Source organism: Carassius carassius, chromosome 20 (assembly GCF_963082965.1).
Source record: "Carassius carassius chromosome 20, fCarCar2.1, whole genome shotgun sequence".
In the NCBI taxonomy this organism is placed as follows: Eukaryota; Metazoa; Chordata; class Actinopteri; order Cypriniformes; family Cyprinidae; genus Carassius; species Carassius carassius.
The window spans coordinates 12,634,365-12,647,662 of record NC_081774.1 but is presented as its reverse complement, the minus strand read 5'-3'; the positions used below and the strand labels follow the sequence as shown (position 1 = coordinate 12,647,662).

The 13,298-nt window shown below is 36.1% G+C and overlaps 1 protein-coding gene across 5 annotated transcripts in view; it reads left to right on the top strand.

Annotated features, from left to right (window-relative positions):
• The window catches only part of slc6a9 (solute carrier family 6 member 9), a 51,246-nt gene that overhangs the window by 23,699 nt on the left and 14,249 nt on the right, over positions 1-13,298 (top strand). The window contains exon 1 of one of the 5 annotated variants that reach the window (XM_059501654.1): positions 3,167-3,340. The exons of 3 other annotated variants lie outside the window; for them this stretch is intronic. In XM_059501654.1, the coding sequence (XP_059357637.1) occupies positions 3,299-3,340 (42 nt within the window). In that variant the 5' untranslated portion in view covers positions 3,167-3,298. Of the gene's footprint in view, positions 1-3,166; positions 3,341-10,368; positions 10,490-13,298 lie in introns of those variants that run through there. One more of the 5 variants, XM_059501653.1, reaches the window with a different exon arrangement.

Below are 13,298 nucleotides of genomic sequence, written 5' to 3'. Positions count from 1 at the left end.
TAGCATAATATTTAAGAACTAGGTTTGCTGACTCACGGAGCTAAGTAGAGGTCCTAAGCAGAGGTGACCCAGTAATTGCAGTTACTAAGTTCAAATTCCTGCTCTTTCTTCATTATGCACTCAAAGGAACTCAACCCCTTGATTTTCCAGAAGGATTTTTAGAGCTGCTGCACTGTAAATAGTTTTAAATGAATTGCATTTGCAAAATGTCACGCAGTTTGATTCAAAAGTAAAAATATAAATAAAATGTATAATAGATATAATTTAGGCCTATATAATTTATAAGTAAAAGTAATGATTATATATATATATGATTTTGCAATGTTTTAGTAAATAATATTGCTGATATATATATATATATATATATATAAAATATTATTCTTACTGAACAGTAAATGTTTATTATTTTTTAATCGCAATAAAATAAATGGTTTTTAATTAAATGCATTTGCTAAATATCATGTAGTTTGTTTCAATGGTAAAAAAACATTATTTTATAATATAAATCTTACTATGAATAAGAAATACAATACGATTTTTTAAATAAACATTTTTACTTAAACAATGGGAGATATTTGAGTGAAGACAAAAATAAGTATTTTTTTGTATGACAACAAAAAATGTTACTGAAAATGCTTATGATTAGGTTGGTATGGATAGAATTGTTTTTATTATGAAATTGAAGTTCTTTAATGAGTGCTAAGTATCTAATTAGGAGATCTTATTCCCTGACACACTTGTTTAGGATCTGTCTAATGAGTTTTGTTTTGATGTGTTTATTCCATTTCAATGCCACAGCCCCTCTCTTGTTCTCATCACTCACTATTATGCTATTGATATGGGGCAGCACAGCAAATAGCAGAGTACATATCCTCATTAGAAGCGAGTGTTTTTGTGATGGGAGGCGAGGCTCCGTGCTGCTGCTTGACTAATAGGGGTTGGCTGGGGCCCCTGAGGAGTCTCTAATGACCGCCTGTGTCAGATTCCCTTACAGCCGGGCTCGTGGCTCAGACACAAGGAGCTGCCCGGAGCTTTGTGCGTGTATATGTGTGTGTTTGTGTGGAAGGGTAAGTGTCACAGATACATAAACAAAGTCTCAACCAGTTGCTTGTAATTGTTGGAACTAATGTGGGAAATTTTAATTGAGAGGACACTCTCAAATCAGCTGTTGATTTGTGTTCATGAAACCTGATTTTTTTTTTTTTAGAGACAGAAGTACTAAAAATACTGGAGTGAAAGGGAGGAAGAATAATCGTTCCATTACACAAGACAGGTTTGAACTTCCTCACTCTAGTCTAAAGCATATATGTTAACTGCAAGTGACGTTTTTGCAGTATAATTATGTTGTGTAAGAACTTAGCGTAGTTAAGTGTAAAGAGATGCTCATCTCTATGTGATGCTATCTGTGCCCAAAGGGTCAAACAGAAAGAGCAGATGAAGTTTAAGCTCAGCTGGGAGAACATCATCAATAACTAACAGGCATAATAAACTATGGATTTTCTTTTTCCTTATTAGGATTTGGTAGTTAAACTACTAGTTTCATGTGTTTCATTTATTTTTTAATAGGCATGATGAAGTATTTTGGGCTGGAAGGCTTGCCTTTGGACTGTATTCTTTGTACAGTGGCTGTAATATACCATGCTTAATGTATGACCGTCATTTGCAAAATGTCTAGCCAGGTGGCATTTATTTTAAATGAATATAGCACAAACATACATTTTAAGCATAACTTAGATTTCTAAAGAATAAAACAATAGGTATATTTAAAACCTAGACATAATTTGCCCACCGGTTGTCAAACATTACTGTAACATGTTAATACTTAATAATGTGATGAACTACACATGGATACACTGTTAGGGGAGAACTGACTTCATTTATCCACTAAAAACCACTCTGACACCAGTTATTATATAAATGGCTGGGAAAAGTAGTTATTTATGGTGAGAGCTTTAGCATCATTTGTTTCTAGATGACACTTGGTTTGATATCTGTTTCTAATGCAGTGACATACAGACATTTTATTTGTGACCAATGTGTCCAAAAGTTCCAAATATTGTTTCTGGCCACATTCACACCCAGCGTTAAGCTCCAGATTAAAAAATAAATAAAAATTGTGCAAGTATGACCAGTCAGGTTTTCATCAGTGCAGAAGACTTGACTGGTGAAAACTGTTTTTTTTTTTGTTTTTTTCTGGAAACCAATTCTGGGCTTTGGATGTGTATATATATATTTGGATATATGTTTTTTTGGTGTTTTTGACTTTTAACTCTTAAATCATCTGTAATCTTTGCAATTATCTTATGGGCCATTCCATGTTGTGAAGTGGATAGAAATGTCCATGCCATCCTCTTGAAGTCTGCTAATCAAATGCATCGCCACCATTATACACCTCATTCACATGCTCATTAGGCAGAGAGCCAGAAGTCTGTCAACTTTTAACACCCAATAACAGGATGCTCATTTGGGTCCATCGCCTAGAGCTGCCTCTGAAAGCTTTTTTTTTTTTATTGCTGAGGAAATCTGCGAGAGGGTGAATTATGAGGCCACGGCCTGACAGACAGACAAACGGAAGGGTATATCCCTCCTCTGGCCTCTTGCGGGACCTTACAGGCGAATTGGCAATGTCAAGGGATGAGGATTTGAGAGTCAAGTGTCGCTGAATGGGAGCATTGGTGGTCTGGGTGCAGCTGCCTCGAGAACAAGTGGAAGAAATGCAGAGACAGCAAGAGTAGTGCGCCCCATGGAAGTGGACCTCTCCTTACTTTTGTCTTTCATCGTGCGGGCCAGCCGCTGAAAAGCTTGGCAGTGCCTGTGACTCCAGGCAGCTAAGCTAGCAGCTCCTAGCACTCAGTATGCAGCCAAAGTGCTGGAATGACAACGACTCCATTCATTGTTGAGGTAGAGGCAAAGGCTGTGGATCTCCTCTGTCTGTTTTGCAGAATGGGGGATACAGAAGAGGAGGGGGTACTTTCCCCAACTTGCAGTACAGCAGAGGAAGTAAGAATGAGGGAGTGAGAGAGAGAAACAGAAAGGGAGGGAGGAAGAGAGAGAGAGAGAGAGAGAGAGAGAGAGAAAGTGCCATGCCATGCCGAATGATTGAAAGAGGCGGAGAGGAAGCAGAACTCCATCAGATGAAATGAGGTGAAAATAATTCAGGCATTAATCAAGCTTGGCCGAAAGGAGGCTGTTCTTTTACCCCCCCCCCCCCACCCCCTCTCTCTGTGGAAGCGAATGGAGAGGTGTGAATGAAGAACTCGAGAGTTAAGACGAGACAACTACCGGACACTATCGAATCATGTCGGAATCCAACAGCGGCGCAGCTTGTTCGGCTGATCAGGTCAGTTGTGTTCTTGTCATGTTTGTGCGGTTTTGCAACTGCATGTTCTCTTTCTATAGATGTCGAGCTCCGTTGAGAGGGAAATTTGAAAATGTTGCGTCTCTCAACAAGAGCGAGCGAGCACGTTACCCGACGCATCAAAGCCGCAATTGTACGAAGCTGCCCGGACGACGGTGCAGGGGCCTGAAAGAACTGAATTAATCAAGACCAAGCATTGTCTGCAGTGCCTTATTTTTCGGCCATCATTCAGGGGGCCTGTTACGACTCAATAGCCCACAGACCACGTGAGAAAGGGGCTGCAGCTTTTTAAAAACCAGACCACGTGTGGGCCAACTGAAAAGTTTTTATAACAAATTGCAGTGGGAAGTTCTGGCAACGGTGGTGGAAGGGTATGTGATAAAGTTTCCAAGGAAGTAGGCAAGAGAGCAGTGTTTGAGAGACAGAAGGAAGGAGGAAAGTGTCCGGGCTGAAAGGAGGGCTGGCCCATATTTCTCTTTCCTTTTCTGTCTTCCTTCACCTCCTTTTTTTAGTCACCAAGGCTGTTGTCACTTAAACAATCATGGGGAAGATGTGTTGGAAATAAAACAGATAGATAAGACACTTTATGGGTCCGAAATTTATGTTACAGAGCCAGTTTTGGTTGCATTCTTTCCTTTGCCTCTGTTTCCGTTCTGCCATTCAGTAGGAGTGTGCAAATTAGGATAAAGTAACAGTCTTGTGACTAAATAATAGCTAATGCAACAAAAGTAAGTTACTTGCAGTATTTAACAAAGATCAAACTTTTTTATTTGTATTATTTATTTAAATGAAGGAATGTCATTTGGCAGGTGTTGAGTTTTGGAATGACTAATATCCATTAATCGTTGTCATCTTGTTTAATCTTGATATGAATGTTGGCATTCTAAGTGCTTAATTAAATCTCTTTCCATAATTTTCTGGTCTCAAATCGCATTGTCATCAAGTTATATTCGTGAACAGTTTTTAATGAGCAAATTCTCTTTTATTATTTAATTAGTACAGATAAGCATTTATAGTTCTGTTGGCGAGTTGGTCACAATGTCATTGCAATGCATTATTTTGGTCTTGTGTAATGTTGAGAGGGGCTTTTTTTTTGCAACCCTTAACCCTTAACTATCAATAACCCAAGTCCTAAACTTTGCCCTCATATTCATTTCATTTCATTTTTTTTTTTTTTTTTGGTCTAGTCTTATCTTTATAGGTTAGACAGTCATCAATAGCTGGCAGTCCTTGACATTGAAGGTGAGACCACACGAGCAGTGGTCATCTGACCTTGTTGATCACATTCCTCTTTAGTCTTTTTTGAACAGAAATAGCATGTAGTTTTACTTTTGAATAATTACATATGTATTATGGATCATGGTTGTGACATCATAACCATGAGCATTAACACATCGGTTCCTGTTAAAGTCACTAGTCATTTACATATAGAATGCTTAGAGGTGCAATAGAAACAGCCTGTTTAATTGTTAATAAAAGTATCAGAGAAAAGGAAAATGATCAGATAAAAACTGTGGTCACTTTTAGAGGTGATTTTTTTCACTTTGAGGTCATCCTTATCATCTGTAACACATTTCACTTGAGCAATTTATGCAAACGGCAAAATAGTAATAACATAAATTTATACGCACACACTTTTTTTTGACTGTGATTAAGGGAATCTATTTGATCTATTTGAAAATTTCTTGCAGTGCTAGAACCCTAAGAGGCATCACAGACTCAGGTGTCCAGCTGTAGAGCTCACTGATTTATCACACACACAGAGGAGCAGGCACATCTGCCAGAGCCTCAGCCTCCAGCCTCCAAACCCCTCATGTGTATTCAGTCATGTGTGTATACGGTGGGGAAACATCATTTCTCTATTTAAGCCTAAAAATATGCATAACTTAGAATGATTTTGCATCCTTTTTAACTTTTAATTTACACAGTGAACAATGTGCAAACTGAAGTTTATTTACCTGTAATATACACAATAAATTTATTGACTACAAATGTTAAAAATGTTACAAAATACAGTAAAAGTTGTAAAAAAAAATATCTATTTTAATAATTTGAATAAATTTACAGAATCAAAATGACCAAATCTAGACTTAGTAATGCTTCACATTGACTACTGTATTTATTTATATAAGATTATTTGTATTAGATTTCTTTTTTTAATAGTACTTTTTATGTTTAAGAACAATTTTTTTTTTTAATCTATATGATAGCACTTAATTTGCGTTCATGCATATGTTTGAAGGGGAGTAGCATTTTTTAATCACTCAGTTGCTGTCAGGACTAACTAAACAGAAATGTTTGCATTACACAAATATAACTGTATTAAAGAAATTATTTGTTCACTTTGTTAAAGAGGATTCACAGATATAGGATCTCTGTATACGGCACTAAGACCTAATTGATAATACATCCAATAAATCATAAATCTTATTACAAATGACTTGGATGCTGTAGTATTGTCTAATGCTATCTGTTGGAGTAGAGCATGCTTGACTAATAATTGAGATAATATGAGCCAGTCATTTAATTGTAGTCACATCTTACTGGGTCAAAATGTCTTCACATTAATCTAAAGTACGATATTCAGCGTTTAAAAAAAACGGTGTTTAGAAAATGTTTTGATTGCAGCACTTGATCATTTATGTTACTGTTAAAGAGATGTCTATTGACTGGTATCACATTATGACCCAAAGAGCACAAAATAATGCTTGGAAAGAGCAAGTGAGTGTAGCAATAAATTATCAGTCACTTTAACAGTGTAGCTATAAAACTGCTTGACGTGTGAGGTGTGTCGTGCACAGGTATGCAAGCTTGTGTGAGCCTGTACTGTCAATGATATTTATCACGTAAAGTATATCACCTAGCATAATGTCAACCAACTTCATGGATCGTATGAAGTATATCACCAACAGTCTTTATTTATTTATTTTTTTATAGTTTGAGACATAGTTTTGATGTTCAGTGGGGTCCAACAATCAGACCACAGTGAAAATGTTCTGCTTTGCATTTTTCTAATTGAATACAAATATTTTTATTGCAAACATCATCAGCATAGCGGTGTATATGAAGTTTATTTGTAAAAGCAACATCAATTGCATAATTTCTAAGTATTCAGTATTTCCTATAGCTTTAACATGCACTCCAACTGTGTGAACTCCGTGCTGATCAAGCTGCTCAGCTTGATTTGACGATTTAAATGGAAGAACATCTGACCTTTGTACAAAGTTCACATGCAATGTCACAAATTTGCTTAGTTAAATTACTGTCTTAGAATCTTGTGTAGAATCTTTTTATATATTTTTTTTTCTTAATTTATTTTATTTAAAGCTTGTTTATTTTTTTGTTTAAAATCTCAGATTTTCAGTGTATTCTCTCAGACTTTTGATGCCTGCTGTATAGGAGAGAGAAAGAAGAGAGAGGGGGAAAGCAGTTCAGAAGCATATGTGCGCTCGGAGGCAGTGGTCTCTCCTGTCTCACACTCACTGTGCTCCTGGGCTTCCAGATGCTCTCTTTTTCTCTTTCTTTCTTTCTGTCAGTCTTTCTTCATTTCTCTCTACCCTTCATGTGCTGATTTTATGTGAATTCTCTTTGTGGCTGTCTTTTCAAAACTTTGCACTAAATTCACCAGTAGCATGTTTGATATTTTTACTAAGACTTGTGACTTGTCATTTTGTCCGTGTGACTTCCAGGACTTTCTAGGTGAAGGTTGTCAGTCTGAACAGCTGTTATAGCAGCCAGCAGTAGTGACCCTCACTCAGTCATGGGGACATTCCTCAGGCTTAATCACTTTTAAACTCCCTGTCCTTTTTGACTGCCTTTACCTCTCGTAAACATTTGTTTCTTTTATTTTCCACAAGTTTCCTTAATAATGATTCAAGTCATGATGAAACTGAAGTTGCGACAGATCTTTCTATAGTCAAACAATTCTGTAGAATTTATTGTAGGCGTTGCTTTTAAAAATGAAGGCAGATAAAAGAAAGCTCGCAAGGGTGGCATTTAAGCAGACTAAAAATCCTTGCATAAATAACCATAGAAAAATCCTTTGTCTAGTTGTGACATTTTGATTAAACATTACAAAAAAAATATAAAAATATAAATATATATAAATATATTAAAAAAAAAAAAAAAATATGCACTGATTAATCATTCACAATAAGATCTATAACATGCATTTAGAAAATAGTTAGTTTTAGTTTTAGTTAGTTAGTTTAAGTTTTTAAATAATAACCTGGCTGTTTTCATATTTTGAGGAACACATGGTTCATTTTAAGTATGTAGTGGCCATGTTTATCAGACGGTTTTATGATACATAATGTCTAAACATTATTTGATTGACGTTTTTCCCCAAACCAGCACAAACCCCGCCCCACAGCTGATTTCATTGGTTCATTTCAGTCAAAATGCTGATTCCCTACAATGCTCAAACAAAACCTTCAAAAACTTCAGTGTAGCTTTGGTAGCTTATCCTCCTGATAGATACCACCGGATTCATGATTTTTCTGAACGTAGGCTATTCATAATTTTGATAGAGTTGACCAAATTCAGCTGTTTGTTGGTGTTTGCACTTAATTGGTTTAAAAAAATTATAAACAAATAAAAAATCAAACATTATTTATGATGCCATTTCAAGTTAACAAGAAACATGTTAAACATATTATGTCTAGATTAGATTTCTCAATTACATTCTTTTCAGTGTTAAGGGCTCTTGGAGCACAATGCTATAAGTTTGACTAGCCTTGTAGTATTAGCATTGAAATTGACAAACAATTGCTCTTATTTTTGTAGTCTATTACTAAGAGTCATTATGTGTAAACACACTTGTCTTTTGAACGAGTGTGTTTTGGCTGACCTTACTGCCCCCTCTGCAGCTGTCACAGCAGTGAACTTACTTATTTCCTGACCAAAGGGCAAAGATGCTCTCTATAAATACTACTTTTTGCACAATATGTCATTTAAAGCACTGCCTCTTTGAAAAGCTAAATGTTGTACTTTGGGCTTTGCTGATTCTCACAGACTGGGGAAAGTTTTTGTGTCTCACATGCAGTTGGGATAATTTGCCAGAGGGCTCCTGAGGAACAGTAAAGCAGTCGCTCAGTCAGGGCTTCAGCAAACTCCAAGCCATGCACATGCCATGACAAACCGAAGCATCAGGATGCGGGAGAGATGAAAAAGTCAGGGCTTCCATTCAGAGCTGTCAGGAGAACAGCCTCAAATCTCTTTCCACACATTTTACTCACCCCCTCAAAGCATCGCATGCAGTTGTGATAGATCTGGTTTTGTTTTACATGTAGGTCTTTGTTTGATTCTGTGGTGGTTTAAACAGTTTTCTAAATGACAGATAACCTATTTTTATATAGAAAGGATTTTGTAATAAAGCTAATGTTTAAGTCATATTTAAAGGAATATGTAATATATTTTATTGAATGGAAATTAATAGAAATCAAGCTCATTTTATAGCATTTCTGGCATAGTGTCAATAACAAAAGAAATGAATTGTAGAATCTTTTTAAAGAAATGAAAAAAGTTTGGTTATAGCAAGGCATTAATAGTGAAAGTAAATTGAGCCAAGATTTGTAAGTAAAAAGACATTATTTATAGCTGTTTTATTGCATGATAATATGTAATATTTTGACAGAAATTAATACTTTTATTCAGCAAGGATGCATTCAATTGATCAGGTGATGTTAAAGACAAGAAAAAATTTATTGTATTTTTGATCAAATAAATGCAACCTTGGCGAGCACTAAACACTAAACATACATTTAAAAAATGTTCCACAAACAAAAAATCTTACCAACCTCAAATTTTTGATCGGTAGTTTATCCATAAACTTAGTCATGATTATGTAACGCAGGTAAAGGGTATGGACATAGGAACTTTATTTCTGCACAAGAATACCAAGAAGAGAGGTGATATAACCTTCTTGTTTACATCGATCTGAGCAGGTTGTGTGTTTAAGATGGTTGATTTAAATCAGCAGAACATAATCTCTGCATACATTCATAATCCCTGAAAAAACACAGTCTAAACAGAAGCTGCGTGAACCAACATGCTTCTGTTTGACGTTCTGACAGAATCCACAAAGATTACATAAGTGATGAATAGCCAATAGCAAGTTCAGATCAAATATTATATTTAAAATATTTGTTTTAAACATTGCGAACATGTAAATGTATTAACAAGTATTTTGTTGTCATTCCAGCCAGGAACAGAGTTGATTTAAATGTTGTTCCTCCAGGCCAGTCAACACAATGCCATGCATTATACACGACAAACAAAAAACTGTTTTAAAGAGATCAGAACTTATGTTTCCGTCTGATTCATCTGATGCTAATGGACTCTGAAGATGTTTTTCAGTCTAGAAGCTGAAGTTGCATGACATTACATCTCTATGTTTGATGCCAGCCAAATTTGGGCTGACTTATGCAACCCTGAATGCCTTCAGTGGGCCTTTAAAAGTGCTCTAATTGGTCCTCTTGAGCATGTTGTGATTTAAAATGGGTCGTTCCCCAAGTTCAGTCCCTCCATAACAAATTCATTTTTTTTCTGTTTACAAATGCAAATAGCTCAGCAATAATGAGAATCAGCCCAGTGGATACTGTTTATGTCTCTATGTGTAATTCTTTAGAACAATACATTTGTGCAGAATCTAGAAACAGAAATGCTGAGATGTAAATGTGTGAAGAGCAAGTGAACAGCTCACATGTTCCCTTATCGTTCTCATTGAGCATTTATTGAATGATTTGTTTATGTGAGGCATGTCAGCATCTAGACCTGGTTTTCTGGTTTTCTATGTATGTTTTGAATCTTTTGTAATGTCTTTACTGTTATATAATACATAACAATGTAAAATACATAATGTAAAATGAGGTAACAGCCGATAGTGTTATAGTTGGGGGAGTGTAAAAGTAAAAGCAACCAATTTGAATATTGTGACCAAGTGAAACTCCCAAAAGCCACACCTCCAGGCTCCTCCCCTCTCCCCACCCATGGCTCAAGGGTAGAATAGGTTCCACATGGAGCCGTGTCATTCTGCTCTGACCCTGCTTACACGCTGATGCTTGCCTGAATGCTGTAGGTTCCTGTATGAGTAGGCGCTACTTGCTGGGTTTTACAATGGACAGCACAAAGGTAAGACCAAAGGAAGTGAGGAATAACAGTGAGGATAGAAATGTATGTGGAATGTTGAGGCCTGAGTTATCAATATATGGGTAAGAACTCAGTCTTTGTGAGGGAACTTCTCAAAAAATATTTCAGAATGTTTTTTTTGTTTTTGTTTTTTTTAGGGAACTAGAGGGATTATTAATTGTCTTTAGGTCTTATTTTTAAGTCTTTGGTAGAATTAGTTTTGAGTGTTCACTAAGGTGTAAGAAAGTACCGCAGTTTTTTTTTAAAGTTTTTTTTTTATAACTTTGGTCATTCTTGGAATGCTGTTAGACATGTCTTAAACTGCGTAGAAACATGACATAATGAATGAATGACAGATATACGTCCTAATTAACATTTCATGATGGTTAATCATGTTTTGATCTGGATTCTAGAAAGTGTTTGACTTCATTCAGGTGTTCAGACAATAACTTTGTTAAGAATTAGGCATCTTTATAATAGAACAAAATGGTCATGAATAATAGCTAGTTTCTTGTTTATATGACCATGAAGAGCCATCTTCAGAATGACTCCTATAAATTGCCTACCAGAGCTGTTATGGATCCTGCCTGGTGTTTAACAGTTGGCAACTAGCTTTATGGGTTGAAGGCAGACTTTAGTATCTTTAAATAGAAGCCAAATAAAAAAAAAACTAGCACAAAACTGCTAATTCACTTGTGTGGTACCTATTAATTGTGTATATATAATGTAACATTTTGTAACTCTGTAACTGAAACGTTACTGATATTCTGACAATAATGTTTCCGTAATTCCTAATAACCAGATCACCTGGCCATAGTAATAATTACTTGCATACACTTGTGGAAACGGAGTTCTTGCATGTTGCTTTATGCCAGAATTATAAACATATCCTCATGTACGGACGTGTATGTGAAAGTGTGTGTGTGGATTGAGTGAAGTGAACTCCTAATGACCTGACACTTAGGCCACCTTCACTTCCCTACTTTTGTGCCCCTCGTTCAGATTTTGGGGTGCTTTGCCTGACAAGTCAACATTGCTGATGATCGATCAAGCATGAGAAGAGTTTTTTCAAGGTCTAAGCCAATGAGAGAGCAGGAATATGACCTACTGCTCCATGGGTGAGAAGCGGAAGCTTTGCATCTTTAGCAGAATTACTTTCACTTCACAGAGACTGGATAATGGCTTCTTTAAGGACTGTCCACGCTGGTTAATTTCATTCCATTTGAAGAGAATGAACCCGCCCTTGTTTACTCGTTGAGCGTTTTTTAGGGGACCATAACTAAAAAAGTTAAGTAAAGGTTTTTGCTTTCTACCACTCCTTCTGCCCATCCCCATCAACCTTTGGGACACAAACAGGTTGTCCCGCCCCAAAAGCATTGCATCTGCTGATATAGAAATTAACATTTCAGTGCAATGGTCTGCTTTTCAGAAAGTTATCATACAAATACCTTGTAGTTGACTTGTAGAATGTAAAATGAAAAGATGCTCTGTAAGAGGCTTTTTGGTAGCAGTCACAACCCTCGTGGTCTTACCTCTGACCTTGATAAATAAACCTGAGGTGAAAGTCTTACTGGAGTCTTTGAATGGGCCTGTTGTATGTCCCTTCTTTTTCTAAGGAGAATGAAGCCTTCATCAGCAGAGAAAGATTGAGGATGTTGCCTTTGAAATGTGAACTGGGGGTCGGTATAGGGGGCACTAGAAAGGGGAAAGGTCAGCTCTGATGAACAGTGAACCCAGTAGACCTGGGTGTTAAACTATTTCAGAAGTGCTGAGAGCGCATTTCCTTTGGCTTCCTTGCTTTTTTTCACATTCTCAAATTGCATTGGTCATTTTTTTTCTTGCTTTCCGGTAAACTGTCCAGCAGTAGGTCTCTAATCTCTTTTTATGTCTGGACCTGTGCAGCCTTGTGAAGTTTCACTGCCCGAAGCGGGTTTTGGAATCTGTGCTATTTTTACGGATGTTACTCCATTGGCCACACCTTTGACTCCTTAACTTAAGAGAACAGGAAGTCATTGATTCATCACAGTATTTCTTGTAGATTCTTTTTTGGGAGCACACATATTTCAAATGAGTGTGGGTTTAACGTTCAATCTATAACCATGGCATCACCCTTGTCAGTTCTTATCTTTAAAAACTTTAAAAAAAATTGATTCTGTAGTGCCAAGGTTAATTAATCATAGAAATCAGGTGAGTTGATGTGTGAAAGGTCCTCTGATAAGTTTGCTTGTGGGTTTATTCAGTGATGCAAATTTGACATTCACAACCAGAGCTCATAACAGTCTGTAGTGGGTCAAAATAAAGAAAAAAATGTATTAGCTCCCCCAGGAGAATTTTTGTTTCTTTATTTACCGTATAAATATTTATAGTTCTCTTAGGGATGCATCAATAATTGTTTAATACTAACTGTTAATAACTAAATATTATGTCTTTCAACTTGTATGTTACATAATATGCGACTTTTGATTGGTATGTTACATAAAATAGTTTTTTGTTGTTGTTGATGTTTTAAATTTAATCACAATGTTTTCTCTTAGTAATATTTATATTTCTGTAAGAAACATTTATATTTCTCTTAGGGAAGCATTAATAATTAATTTATATAATCAAATATTATTATTTTTGTTTGTTGTTGTTCTGAAAGTAGTTCATTGGAGCAGATGACAATCTGTGATGGTTGTAAGAATTAATTTAAAATACTGTCACTTTTGCTTTTGTTGGGTGTTTGTTTAAGACTTCAGAGAGTTCAAAAAGATTCAGAATGTAAACACATATAGCTAATGCGCCAAACACTTATATCCAAAAACACCATATT